This window comes from Lepidochelys olivacea, assembly GCF_965140295.1.
Source record: "Lepidochelys olivacea isolate rLepOli2 genome assembly, chromosome: 7".
NCBI classification, from domain to species: Eukaryota; Metazoa; Chordata; order Testudines; family Cheloniidae; genus Lepidochelys; species Lepidochelys olivacea.
Genome location: NC_140417.1, coordinates 86,539,808 through 86,554,323, shown reverse-complemented (window position 1 = coordinate 86,554,323; position 14,516 = coordinate 86,539,808). Strand labels below are relative to the sequence as shown.

The 14,516-nt window shown below is 36.4% G+C and overlaps 1 protein-coding gene across 1 annotated transcript in view; it reads right to left on the bottom strand.

Moving 5' to 3' along the window:
- Positions 1-6,280: 6,280 nt before the first annotated feature.
- Positions 6,281-14,516, bottom strand: part of IPMK (inositol polyphosphate multikinase) — a 78,927-nt gene continuing 70,691 nt past the window's right edge. The window contains exons 5-6 of the mRNA XM_084634355.1: positions 13,541-13,622; positions 6,281-12,364 (exon numbers count right to left, since the gene is read on the bottom strand). Of these exons, the coding sequence (XP_084490481.1) occupies positions 11,730-12,364; positions 13,541-13,622 (717 nt within the window). The 3' untranslated portion in view covers positions 6,281-11,729. The remainder of the gene's footprint in view (positions 12,365-13,540; positions 13,623-14,516) is intronic.

Here is a 14,516-nt window from a genome sequence, read left to right as displayed (position 1 = left end):
ATGAAATGCATAAATTTAGACTAGTCAGAAGTATGAAATGCCTGCAACTTGTATGGAGACTATTTAAAAACACCATAACAGAGGAGCAAACTAAATGTATACACCCAAATTAAAAGAAAAAAAAAAACACAGTAGGAGGGCCGAAAAAATTCCACTACAGCAAAGGAAAAGGAGCAGTTAGAGGTAAAAAGGGAAATTGGAAGTCAAAAACCAAAGAGGAAAATATAAAAGAGCATAAAATCTGGCAAGTCAAGTGTAAAAGTATAATAAGGTAGCCCAAAAAAGAATCTGAAGAACTACTAGCTAAGGACAAAAAACTAACAGTAAAAAAAAATAAATTTAAGTACATCAGAAGCAGGAAGCCTGCCAAATAGTCAGTATGGCCATTGGACTATCGAGATGCTATAAATTCTTTGCATTGGTCTTCACTTCAGAGGATGTGGGGGAGATCCTCATGTCACAATAAAAATTGCCCCCCCATGGGGTCCCCTGGGTAAGCACCAGTGTTGTATATGGCTAATATTTTTATATGCATTGGAAAGGATCTTGGGAAGGGTTAAAGGTGTGTGTGTGTGGAGTGAAAGATTCCTTTGCAGGTTGCAAGAGGCTGAAGGGGGAGGAAGGGAAAAAGGACAATCCAATTGTTAACTCGACAATCCAGCTAGGTCCAAAAATAATACACTAACTGCTGCCCAAGGCCAGCGTACACAAACAGGCTCTCTGCTGCCAAACAGCTGGAAGCCAGTATCTCAACCCCAGCCAGCTGTGAAAAAGGAGAACTGAGCCAGACAGAACTGAAGGGTTGCAAAACTAATAAGATTGCAAAGGTCAGCAAACTGAAACACAACAGTCTCACGACCCTGAAACCAGTGTGTTTTGGGGAAGCTAAGGGAGCCGCAAAAGGCTGGTTCGGACTGGTACAGAGAGCAAGGGGGTCTCTGGATGAAACGCCCCCAGAAGAACCCAGGGCTTAAAACCCTCTCAAGAGCTAAAGCAGGGAGATTTACAGCAGATCCTAGAAAACATATGCAAAGGGCAGAACTCTCATCTACCCTCCCCCTGTTCTTCTTAAGTTACACCCAGGCTTGGCCAGCCTTGGGTTGTGCGTGTGTAAGTATGAAAGTGGATTAGGGCTCGGGCATGAATGCTTTCTTCCTCCCTCTGAGTGATGTGGGGCACACCCATCACTCACCTCTGTTATTTGGTTAATAAAGCTTTAAACTTAGTCACTTAGTATGCTCCTTCATCTCCTCCCCTAAAAATCCTGCGGCCTCAGCCTAATCACCTGAACCCTCAGGCAAATTGGTAACATAAATCTGTCACACTCAGATCCTAGCCATTCTTTTTTAGATGACAAATCTGAGGAACTGTCTCAGACTGGGGTGTCAATAGAGAAGGTTTTGGAACAAATTGATAAATTAAATAGCAATAAGTCACCAAGACCAGATAGTATTCACCCAAAAGGTCTGAAGGAATTCAGATGTGAAATTGCAGAACTACTAACTGTGGTATGTAACCTATCACTTAAATTAGCCTCTGTACCAGATAACTGGAGGACAGCAAATGTAACACCGATTTAAAAAAAAAAAAAGCTCCAGAGGCAATCCTGGCAATTACAGGCCTAACTTCAGTACCAGGTAAATTGGTTGAAACTATAGTACAGAACAAAAATATCAGGTACGAAGCTAAACATGGTATGTTAGAGAAAAGAGTCAACGTGGCTTTTGTAAAGGGAAATCATGCCTTTGAGGGAATCAACAAACATGTGGAGAAGGGTGATCCAGTGCATATATATAGTGTACTTGCACTTTCAGGAAACTTTTGAAAAGATCCCTCACCAAAGGCTCTTAAGCAAAGTAAGCAGTCATGGGATAAGAGGGAAGGTACTCTCATTGATCAGTAGCTGGTTAAAAAATAGGAAACAAAGGGTATGAATAAATAGTTTTCACAATGGAGAAAGGTGAATAGCCGGGTTCCTCCAAGGATCTGTACTGGAGCCTATGCTGGTCAACATATTAAAAAATGATCTGGAAAAAGTGGTAAACAGTGAGGTGGCAACGTTTGCAGGCAATAAAAAATTATTCAAGATAGTTAAGTCCAAAGCTGACTGCGAAGAGCTACGGAAGGATCTCACTAAACTGGGTGACTGGGCAAGAAAATGGCAGACGAAATTCAATGTTAATAAGTGCAAAGTAATGCACGTTGGAAAACATTCCAACTATACATACAAAATGATGGGGTCTAAATTAGCTGTTACCACTCAAGAAAGAGCTCTTGAAGTCATCGTGGATAGTTCTCTGAAAACATTCAGTCAATGCGCAGTGGCAGTCAAAAAAGCTAGCAATGATAGGAACCCTTAGGAAAGGGATATATAATATGACAGTAACTATCAATCTCACTACACAAATCCATGATATGTCAACACCTTGAATACTGCATGTGGTTCTGGTTGCCACATCTCAAAAAAATTATATTAGAAATGGAAAACGTACAAAGAACAACAACAAAATGATTATGGGTATCTTCCATATAAGGAGACATTTAAAAAAACTAGGACTGTTCAGCTTAGAAAAGAGATTACTAAGGGGGGAATATGATAGAGCTCTAGAAAATAATAAATGGTATGGAGAAACTGAATTGGGAGATGTTTACCTTTGCATAACACAAGAACTAGGGGTCACCCAATTAAATTAATAGGAAGCAGATTTAAAACAAACAAAGGGAAGTACTTCTTCACACAATGCAGTTATCCTGTGGAACTTGTTGCCCTGGGATGTTGTGAAGGCCAAGAATAACTGTGTTCAAAAAAGAATCTAGTTCCTGGAAAATAGGTCCATCAATGACTATTAGCCAAGATGGTCAGGGATGCAACCCCATTCTCCAGGTGTCCCTAAACCTCCAGCTGTTTTTAGAGACATGATACTGGGCTAGATAGAACATTAGTCTGACCCAGTAGGGCCCCTCTTCTGTGACTTTTACCTACAGAAGACTGTTTTACCATTCTCTGTAGAACTGTTTCTATCCCTTTAATATATCTCAAAGGGTTACAACCTTTAGCAGAGACTGTAATGTAATCTCCTGCCCCAAGCCTGATGACTATGTAAACCACACCCCACTATTTCATGCAAAGCCCACTGCATTGCCAACTTAGCCTGAGAATAATCACCACCACATTTTGAATGAGCTATGATCCAACACTTACAACTGCTGTGTACTATATTCCAAAATAATTCGCATATGTTTTCTGTAAATATATCTTAGCCTGAAAATGCCTTTAAATGGCACCAACTGTTCCAATATAATTATAACCATAACTCCTGTCAGCAGATTAATTTCATTTAGCCCTTGCATCTGCAAGCTAACAATTTTCCAGGTGGATCGTAAATTCCTTCCTTGATCACAAAAGTCACAGGAAAAGCTAACAATTGTATTGTCCCTTTCAGATAATTTGAGGAGGTTTCAGACCATAGAGTGCATCACTTTCCTGTCCTCATCCTTTCTGATCTGCACATTTATCTTAGAACTGGCCTCATTTAAATTATATTTATAGTTTAGGCGGTAAGTTATCAGTGTTAGTCTCTTCTTGGGTTGCCATATAAGCATGTTTGGAGCCTTCTGTTTCTCCTTCTTGGATCATAATGTTTTATCATTTACAACTTTGTCTTTATTTTCATTTTGCTGCTGCTCATGCAGTGTCTTCCGAAAGAACAAATGCAGGAAAAAAACCACCTCACTTAAACTGATTTTCACAGCTGGGAATTCCTAGTTTCAAAAATTCTCACTATACTTTGTCGGAGCATAATTCTATCCAGTCTGCGGGTTTTGAAGAAAGTCTTTCAGAAACTCGAGTCAACAGAGATATAAATAAAATATCTAATCCAGCACAATGCATCAGCAGCTTTGCATCCTACAAGCTTCATGCATGGAACAAACAAAGAGTCAAAAAATATCAGTATAAGAATTTACGGTGGCAAGGAATTCCCTGTGAAAGGAAAGCTTGTGTAAAGCACTTTCCTTGCTCCTTAGCACAGCTCTACCTTTCTCCTCGGACTAGGTCCCAGCAGCCTGCAAGAATTACTAGAGAGAGAAGCTGGCAAGGTAATATCTTTTATTGGACCAACTTCTCTCTCTCTCACACCAACAGAAGTTTTCGAGCTAAACAGAGCTCTGAGATGACGCTTGTCTCTCTCACCAATAGAAGTTGGTGCAACAAAAAGATTATCTCACTCACCTTGTCTCTCTACTATCCTGGGACCCACATGGCTACACCACCACTGCATGCACTAATTACTGTAACTTTAGTATTGGAGTATTTGCTTTGCCCCAATACCTCATGTGCCTTGGAAGATGGATGGCTCTTTCCATTATCCTTAAATAAGTATTTGATGCATTGAAAGGTGGTGTATAATTGATGTCAGTTTTCCTCACCTCTGAGATTCCAACAAAATTAAAAGATGGCCATGGCTGTAGTGAAGATTTGACTGTGAAATACACATAAGAGGATAGTACTATGAAAACTCAGCAGTTTACCTTTTAACCTTTCTTAGACTTGAAGGGCATTTATCAAGCTTAGATGCATTCTGCCTAAGTGATCAAAAAGTATACAAAATGATTTTTGAAACATAGGGTATAGGAGAACAGGCATTTTAAAATGTTAAGTATCAAAGCTGAATGCAGGGATGCAGGGAAAATGTGTGGCACAGAAATTTAATACAACCCAAATAATATTAATTAAATGTTAATGTATTTGATTATCTTGACTGCCACTGAGACTCTTACCCCCACCATAAAAACCACCTTCTATCATCATACTCACACCAAATTTGAAAACCCAAATGAACAGATGCACAGAAAAACAAATTATATAGTTTTGGACTCCATTGGATGCAAGATGCTTTTGATTTCTAATCTACTGTGACAGGGTCTCTAGAATTGCCTGCCATAGAGACAGAGTGTGTGTGCCTTCGGATTCCTATATCCTTTGCATATAAAAGGTTGCAATTTTGCAGCTAATCTTCAAAGTAAGTTTCCTAAATCTCTATAGTACTTAAAATTTAATCTTACCTGTAATTAGTTTCATGTCTTACCGTCAGAAGGCACTTCTGCCAAAGCCATTTTGTTCACATTTTTCCTTATAACAGGAAGTCCTGTCTCCATCTACTGGATAAACTGCTGCCCTGTACTCATGTTCCAGGATAGGCTTCCAAAACTTCACTGTATGATTAGTGCTTATTAGAAGTAGGACTCAGTATGTTATAGATGACTGTTATAAAGTAGGAAGTGAGAAAGAACAGGGCATCATATCTTTGTAATTTCAAAAGGCAAACTGTTCCCATAATGGCTGAGAAGTGACTTCTCAAACTATTTCTTAAGGCAGAATAGCTTTTCCATTTGATTTACAATGAACTTATGATGTCTGGAAGCCTCAGCCATCTGTAGCAGGTAGAAGAAGACTGTTTCTTTCAACAAAGATTATCCAGTCAGGCAGATAATTGTAAACCAGGATACCCCTCTCAATTTTATTAACAACAACTGTTCATTAGCTTGATAAATGACCTCCAAGTCCAGGAAAGGTTAAAAGCAAGGCTATTTTAAATATTTGCCTGCAATGGCAAATATTGGGAACTGGTGGTGGCAGGACACAGAGACAAGAGTTCTTGAGGTCAACTGAATACATAGATCTTCAGGGGCAAGTTTTTTGAGACACAAGACTAGTAAGGCAATTGATACTTTGCAAATATCATTAGATTTAGGACTGAAAGGTCAAGAACTTGTTAGAAGCCTAGCTTTCTACTCTCCCGCAGTCTGGAGGGTTCCTTTCTTGTCCCTCAGAAAGCTGCTTCTTAGCAGGGAAGCAGAAAGAAGCTCTTCTGCAAGGAAGAGGCTCTCAAGGGATAGTAGCAGTAACTGAGTGCAACACTAATTGATGGAAGCAGAGAACTGTAGCTCAGCTGTAGTACAGCATTCTATCCAGTAGAGAAACAGACTTCTGCAGAAAAAGCCCAGTTTCAGCAGAGCTGCCTGTGTTGTGCTGACAGGCAGGCTTTACCAGGCGTGGATGCCCATTGAGAGAGAAACACTTTCCCACCAATGGTGCTAAATCCAAGGGAGTATCTGACCTCCTGCTTGTTGATATTATCTGTTATGTAATGGTGAACAGAATGAGAATGAACTGGGAGATAAAACAGTGCATACAGTGGGGAAAAGAATATAGATACATGGATTTTTGTTTGTTGGCAATAGTCCATATTAATAAAGGAAGCACTTACACATACAAAAATCACTTGCTGAACATTTTAATAGTTTGCGAAATATACAGCTATTAGAATTACCTAAATATCACTCATAATTAAATTACAAAAAGTTGGTATATAGCATATTCTATTGGTCTATAAAATAATGGACACGTTATACATCCCCAATACCCTCTGCAGTCCAGTAATGGCAAAAAACAAAGTATGAACCACAGTCAAACATATACAAATTAAAGGAGATAGAGTGACATAGTTTAGACATTTGAACCAAAGAAACTGAAACCAGACTAGGTACATTCATCAAGTACAATAAATTTAGCATTGTAGTTTTTAAAGTCACCAGTTAATAACACAGCTTTAGGTGCACTTTCACATGCTTTCAAATACCTTCCAGTACAGATCCCAGAGTAATAAAGTGCCTTTGTTCACTCTAGTTTCACTTATATGCAGGTGCAATATACATCACACTTGGAAAGCATTACTTCATAGCAGATTTATTAATATCTCATTGAACAGATTAGTATCAAGTTCTAATGTTTATACAATTTAAAACAAGGTGTTTTAAAAGTACATTTGTTCCTGGTTACCACTCTTCTGCATAATCTCCTTATTTCTATAGGATTTCATATCATCAAAATGATTTCCAACAAGAATTAACTCCAAATATGTGGGGTCCATCTTTATGAAATAAAATTATGGCAAAATATTTCCTGAAATTCACTTTTCCTATAATTATTTTTTTATTTTACTGTGTCAATTATTACGAACATTTGCAATTTGGAAGTTGTAATGTTCACTGGTGCTTTAATTAACAATTTATGTACAATGGCAAATGTGCAGTATTTGGCCTGTGGACATGTAATTGAATGAACTTCACATAAGACTTTTACTACAATATGTTTGTAATTCAATGGACTGCATGAGCAAGTACCACAGGAATGAGACACATGAAAGCTTAAAGTCTTTGGACATTATCTGTAATAGTTACTTGCATTGCACGATTGAGGAGATGTCCCGCTCATTGTAAACGATCCTTTACTGCTTTCAGCTGTACTACTTTAGCCACCCCAAGCCCAGCACTGAATATTGATTACATTAAAACAACAGTCTTGTTTTCATGCACCATGCTTTGAAAGGTTCTCTTTTAAACACAGACACAGCTAGTTTCATAAAACCTAAGGTAACTAGTTTCCAACCAGATTACATTTCAGATTACATTTTTTTTTGACGGTGACAAATGTTAATGTACAATTGCATTTTCCATATTATTTAAAGCATTTGGGCAATGTTCTCCAGTATGTATGTGTACCTTATATGGATATGAGACTTCTTTAAAAAAAAAAAAATTTAATGACCACATCAAAATCCTCTTTAAAGCATTCCATTATGATGTTTTAGATGCTACATATGTGAGGTCACCAAAGGTATCAAAGCAGGAGCTGAAGGCACTCAGCAGGGAAGATTATTGGAAAAAGTATAAACAATTAAATAAGCAAATAATAGTTTTTAAATAGCAGATCTGGACCTGTTTACATAGAAGGCTATTAAACTAGTCCAACTCTTAAAAAAACTGATAACAAACCTAAAATTGTTAGCCCATACCAGACATGTTAGTGGTTCTACCCTTTCTTCCTCTTCCTAGACTTCATATTATTTCCAGTTTAAACAGAACATAAAATAGTTTCAATGGTATTCAAAATTTTTTAGGTTGCAAGTAACAAATGTTCACATCCTTATGTAGTTCATTCTTTTTTGTTGTCATGGACTAAGGGCCTGATCTTGCGTACTTTCTTATCCAGAACTCCCACTGAAGTCTATAGGAGTTCTCTGTACACAATAAATACCTGATTGGCACCCTAGGCATACAGTATATGATGACATTACTTTGGAAACAAGTGTATTGACTTATGCCAATAACCTGATTACTCTGTTAATCCAAATCAAGTAATCTTTCCTACTCAACAGTCTATAAACCCCACATGGAAATGTAGTGTTATTTAGAAGCAAAAATACAGTCCAACTGCACACGAGGGAAAAAATTAATAGTTTGAGAATATTACAAGCTCCATGTTAAACTCTGTTCATACAGAAGATTTTATAGTTTTAACTTGTAAAATTAGTTGAATAAATTATTCAACAATTCATAATGGCATAATAATTTCCAACTTCACTTGAATCTATGCAACAAATTTCACCAATATCCAAAAATATCAAGAATGTAAATGCTTTGTTATAAAAATGTATACAATTTAAATTGCTATTAGGTAAACCTGTACACAATTCCCACAATTACATAGCTAGAAAGTCTTTAGACGATATTCACAAAAAATACATTTAAGCAACATTTTCATGAATTTTCCCTTTTGACAACTGATTATTTCGTAAGATCAAATGTCTTTCATGCTTATTGCTTAAATCAAAACACTCATTTAGTCAGATTTAATCAACAGATAATAGTGATCACGTATTACTCCAGTCAATGATTACCTATTTCTATTTAGCAGAAATACCCATAAGTTTCACTAATATTTAAGTGAAGACTACTGAGTAACTGTTCTCTATATTGTACATTTCATACATGTATAATATGGGGATCGTAAAGAGAGGACACAGACCATTTGAAAAATTAGGCTCAAAAGAATCAATGCTAAAACACAAGCATACTGGTCAGCGTGTCTTCCTTTTGTTTACTGTTGATTTTTGTAATCAGTTTACCAATGAAAGTCACAAGGTACTGGTTTCAGTGATCTAACTACATTTCCACCTAAAACTGAAAATGTTGATTTGAACTGCACAAGACACTACTATATTAACCTAAAATGTGCAAAAATAGTCTGAATGTAGTAATTTTGCAGGCTTAAACTCACAGGAGATACTATGTTGAAGCACTTCCACAACAAGCATTCAGCTATACCTAATTTCCTGATTAAAAATACTACTTTTATATTCTTTGTTGCAGTTTTAATTAATAGAAAATATATCTGTAATTTCTGTTACAAAAGGAAATAATTATTTAGATTTTATTCAAAATAGTCTGACAATTTTACACTATTCCAAGTGCATTGCCTGCCACAATCAACACAGCCATAATCAACACTAAAAGGGCATTCAAACACTTCAGACATATATATTACAGTACAGACAGGAGTGCACAAGCATTTCTGACTAGGAGAAGACAGATCATTTTCCAATAACAGGTTCCTTGGAATCAAAAGTCTGATTTCCCTCGCACATATGTAGTAATGTGCAACAGAGATGAATTACAGGTGAGAACTCAAATGCAGCTATAAAGTGGGTTTTCTACTGCTTTTTCTATAAAGCATTTTGAATATAATTGGGAAAACTGCCATTAACAAGCTAAAATACTCTAATTGCTGTAAACAGGCTTGAATAGTGTTAACTACTTGAAGGATAGAACAAAACAGTAACCCACAGAAACAAGAGCACAACTGCAACAAAATGAAACTTTCCCAGGAATATGACTTAAATCAATACTCCTAACTTCTGGTGAGCATCAGAGAGTCTAAATTTGAGCTTGTAAAGGAAATGCCACCAAAATATAAATATCCTTTATTATTTTCCTTTAGCCTTCACTACACTTTGCATAAAATTTCCATTAAAAAGACTATGTTCCTATTTTTGAGCAATTATTTTTCCATGCTTTGAAGACATCTTGCCTTGCAAATTGCTTGTTTTAACACTAAGGTATTATCAAATATTAACTAAACAAAAATCCAACAATTTAGTCTACAACCTATTGTGTTGTACTTTTATTTTGCTTCTAATTAAATAAGTATCTCAGCATCTAAATGTTGAGACAGCCTGATATAAAAACTAGTTAGACTGAAAAGGCAATTATCTCTTTCCAATATACAAAACTGTTTCTAACAAAATTTGCAAAGGGATTTGTACAAATGAGTGCACAGTGCATAACACTATATTGAGAAGCAAGGCCACATTAAATCCATATTCAGAATTAATAAATATGTAATTCCAAGAGCAGAGTTCATTCTAGCCATTTTATTTTGGGGGTTTAACTTCAGCATAAATCACCTTTCACAGCATGGATCACAACATTCTCAGCACCTCTTCCTCATATCGCATACTGCTGTGTATGCAAATTAGGACAGCAGCATAAACAGCACGTAAAGGGGCACACAAAATATACTTGGGATATTCCATCACAAAACTAATGCATATGAATCTTTATTTTGCCTGTACACAAACACAGATTTGCTTTCAAATGACATAGCTTGCTTGTGTGTCAGTAATAAGGACCAAATTTAGCCTTGGTGTAAGTAAGGTACAACTCCAGTGAATAAATGAAACCATGCCAGATTACACTGGGGTTAAATTTGGTCTTACAGTTACAAGGGCTCCTCTGCATGTCCCACTCATGGCGTCTATTAGGCATTACCCTATAGTGGAACTCTGAACATTTAATAAAAAAAATAAATAAAACCTATAGGCAGAGGAAATCACAATCTGTAATAAATGTTCCTTTTAAAAATGCCATGTTTTGTTTTGCTTTTTTTGATATGTCATTTTTAGAAGAAAGGAGTCTGATGGAAGTTCTCCAGTCCTCCATTTAATCACAATGGCAGATATTCCACAAATAAAATGTAATTAAAAGTACGTTTCAGAAGACAACCCAAACAGGCTTAGGAATTTTACATCAAAAACAAGATGGGATTTCTAGATTTTTCTTTTTCCTTTTAAAACATAAATAAAGACTTCTCAGGCAAATATACAATTAAAGTCATTTTTGTTTATGATTCTTTAGTCCAGCATTTCAACAGCACTAACACATTAATTACATTGTACCCTGTGGACGATGAACTTACATTAAGGGCTACCCATGAGAAAGGGGAAGCTCCTACCAGTTTTAAGAATGCAGCAATATCATACCTTTTCATTACAAAGCACCACTTGATATGCTGGTTACTAAATTAGAATTCAGCGTGTAAATAGGATTTCTCTCAAAGTAGGGTTACTCCAGTTTTAACAATGTTGTAATTACGGAGGGCAATATTGAGGACATCAGCCTAGGCTTTCTAGTTTTCTGCCTATCTTCCAACAACCGGTTAATTTAGATATGGCTCAGTGTTAAGGCTAGGTGGACAAACATCATCTAACCTAAAGCAGTTATGGGGAGCTACCTCAACCATTTGTTATGAGATAGCACTTTTCCTTTGATTTGGGCAAAGCATGTTTCATTATATTTATTCATATATCCACTATCACCACTGCTTGAACTTCCTAAAAATTGTATACTGTCATACTTTACTAATCAACTACCAATTAATTTTCCTGAGTAAGAGTATAAAAAGTTAAACCCTTCTACCAAAAGTACAAAGACAAATAAAATGTAGTAGAACAATACAAACCCAGTTATACAACATTACAAGTGCAGAAATTCTTTATGTTGTTGCTTTTCATTATCATTGGCCCCCACTAAAATCCATAACAAAGAATTTAGTTATCCAAAATATTTTGAAGTACAGTAATTAAATTCTTCAGACCATAAATGTAGCCCTGGTCCTTTGTGTTACTAGGAAACACATGAGCAAAATCTATCATTCTAACTTCTACATCTGCATTTTCCTTTATCTCTTTGGGCATATGGCAGAAAACCTTTTCCAGTTGGGGTATAACATTTCCATTTAGATGTTCTTGGGAAATGCAAGTGCTGCTTTTCCATACATTGTCTTGCTCCAGGTTTTCAGCTTTTAGTGAGATCTGACTGTGGTTCCTCTTTGAATATGCCTTTTTGTGAAATGCATAAATTTGAGGCAAGTTTTTACCTACAGAGGCCTCTACTTTTCCATTCTCTGTAGAATTTATTACATGAATATTATTATTATACTCCAGTAAGTCTCCATCTTGTAACACTCCTTTAGGCACTACTCTCTTCTCTGCTAAAGTGCCATCACTCAACCTTGTGGCCATCAGCTGACATGAACCTTCATAAACAAACAGTAATGAACTTGCATAGAAGGTAAGCTGCTCCTGGCTTTCAAACCACTGCAAGATTTTTTCAATCTTCTGAATACTGGCAGCAACAGCATCTTTTCTTAAGCAGTACCCATTATGAAAAAACCTGGACATTCCTGAAAAAAGGAAACAAACTTTCAGGATAAGTAAGTTTACAGTATATGTATCGCTTTTAAAATCAACATTAAAGGGGATTTTTTTCCTTCTGTTAGGGTAATAAGTTTTTGGGCCCAAATCTGTTCTCATTGATTTCAGTGGTTCAAAATCAAGATGCATACAAAATGTTCCTTTCTGTACACACTTAACATTCAAACAAATTAGAATTATATTGTATATCTAATAGTAGCATATCTAGCACTCGTTTTAAGTATAAAACTGAAAGTATTGAAAATTGACAAATTTATTCACAGAACAAGTGCAGCAAGGAGACCAGCCAAATAAATTGTCAACCATCTCATACTATAAATGTGCATCAATCTTTTTGTGGGGAGACCAACGCTCCCAGGAAGAGCAAGCAGTTTGGTCTCCATGCTCAAGTAGTCCTTGGTTTCTTTACTAAGACAGTCAACAAGGTGACAACTTAGTGCAGATGTGGAAGAACTTTTGTTAAATGGACATGTGTCAATTAGGAATTGGTTTGAAATAAAGATCACAAAGATCACTAAACAGTCATATGGTGGCAACCTTTGTTGTGTACTGACCTGGTCCAGCTTTGAACAGGCTGGTTTTAGAGAGAAATATTTTATTCTGAAACATACAAAGGCCACTGCACCACCCATTCTGTTGCAGTTATTTAGGAAGTTGATACAGGTTCATTTTAAGATGCATGTTCAGAAGGTAAGGGTGGGCTTAAACTGAGGAAAACTGAAGTAAGTAAACATACATTTACAGCAGCCTTATCATAAAAGGACATAATGCATGCTCGGTTATATGATCTTTCAAAGGTAAATTTTTATCATCTGATGTTGTGTATTTAACACTCTTGTGAATTTATTCTACTAAATCATATTGGCACAGAATAATTTACTTGTATTCTACCACAGATTACCTCCTTATTCACAAGAAACAAATGTTCTGGGATGTTTACTATAATCTGCAGAGCTATTTAGGCCAAATGCAACAGCTCAAGTTTACTTGGACTATCACTGACTAATTCAAATGCCACCCGAGCCTGCTGCAGATCCAGCAGGTTATCCAGTGCACAGGGGTCCACAAGAAAACAGAAAATATTTAGAGTCAAATTGCCTATTCCTATTGTGCACATCCATCCACATATACTTTAATTCACTTACCATCTTTTATTGTTTCTTTTGTTAAGCTTCTTCCATAGTGCTGGTTTTGTGTCTCATAATTGTCAGAATGAATATGGTAAACCTGCAAAAAACAAAGGGAATTCTGAATTCACCCAGAGCAGCTGATATTCCTGTATAGCTATGAGTCATGTAACAGACATACTAGGAAAACTTTGACAAACTTGTCCCAGTGAGTCATAATACCAGATTTTAAGAGGTCAACACTGCCCTCTTGTGCTCTATTATGCCAATTATCAATCTGATCCAATTGTACTTTTTAAGAACACAGACTTTTGTAGTGATGAAATACCCTCAACCATCATTATCAACATCTTGGAAGCAAGCACTTTATAGTGTGGTCTAACGTGGATTTATTTGGCAAACCAGAAAACAACATTCCACTACAGGTTTAACTACTTGCAGTACGTTATTCCCACAGTAAAATACTCTGGTGTAAAACAATAAAACTCAACAAGCTTCTAAAAATCAAGCCTAATTTTACAATTTCATAATTTTCAAAGTATTTCAACAAGTTTACTAAGATAAGGAGTAATGTGGTTCCCTCTGCCAAACGGTAGCAGATTTTCAAACCCTGACAGGTGAGTTTTCCATTTGGAACTGAAATTGGTGTCATCTATCAGATTTTTTTTTACGTATTGTCTGCACTGCAAAGCAGTATGTTTTAGCAAAAGCAGTACAAGCCTTCTAGCATGGATGCAGTTATATCAGTATAATGGTGCCTAATACTGTATAGTTTTCAGAGTAGCAGCTGTGTTAGTCTGTATCCGCAAAAAGAAAAGGAATACTTGTGGCACCTTAGAGACGAACAAATTTATTTGAGCAAAAAAATTTGTTAGTCTCTAAGGTGCCACAAGTACTCTTTTTCTTTTTGCTAATGCTGTATAGTTATTCCCATACCGGAAGGAGAATAAGCTGTATATACAGGAACAGGAATATGCCGTACCACATAACTGAG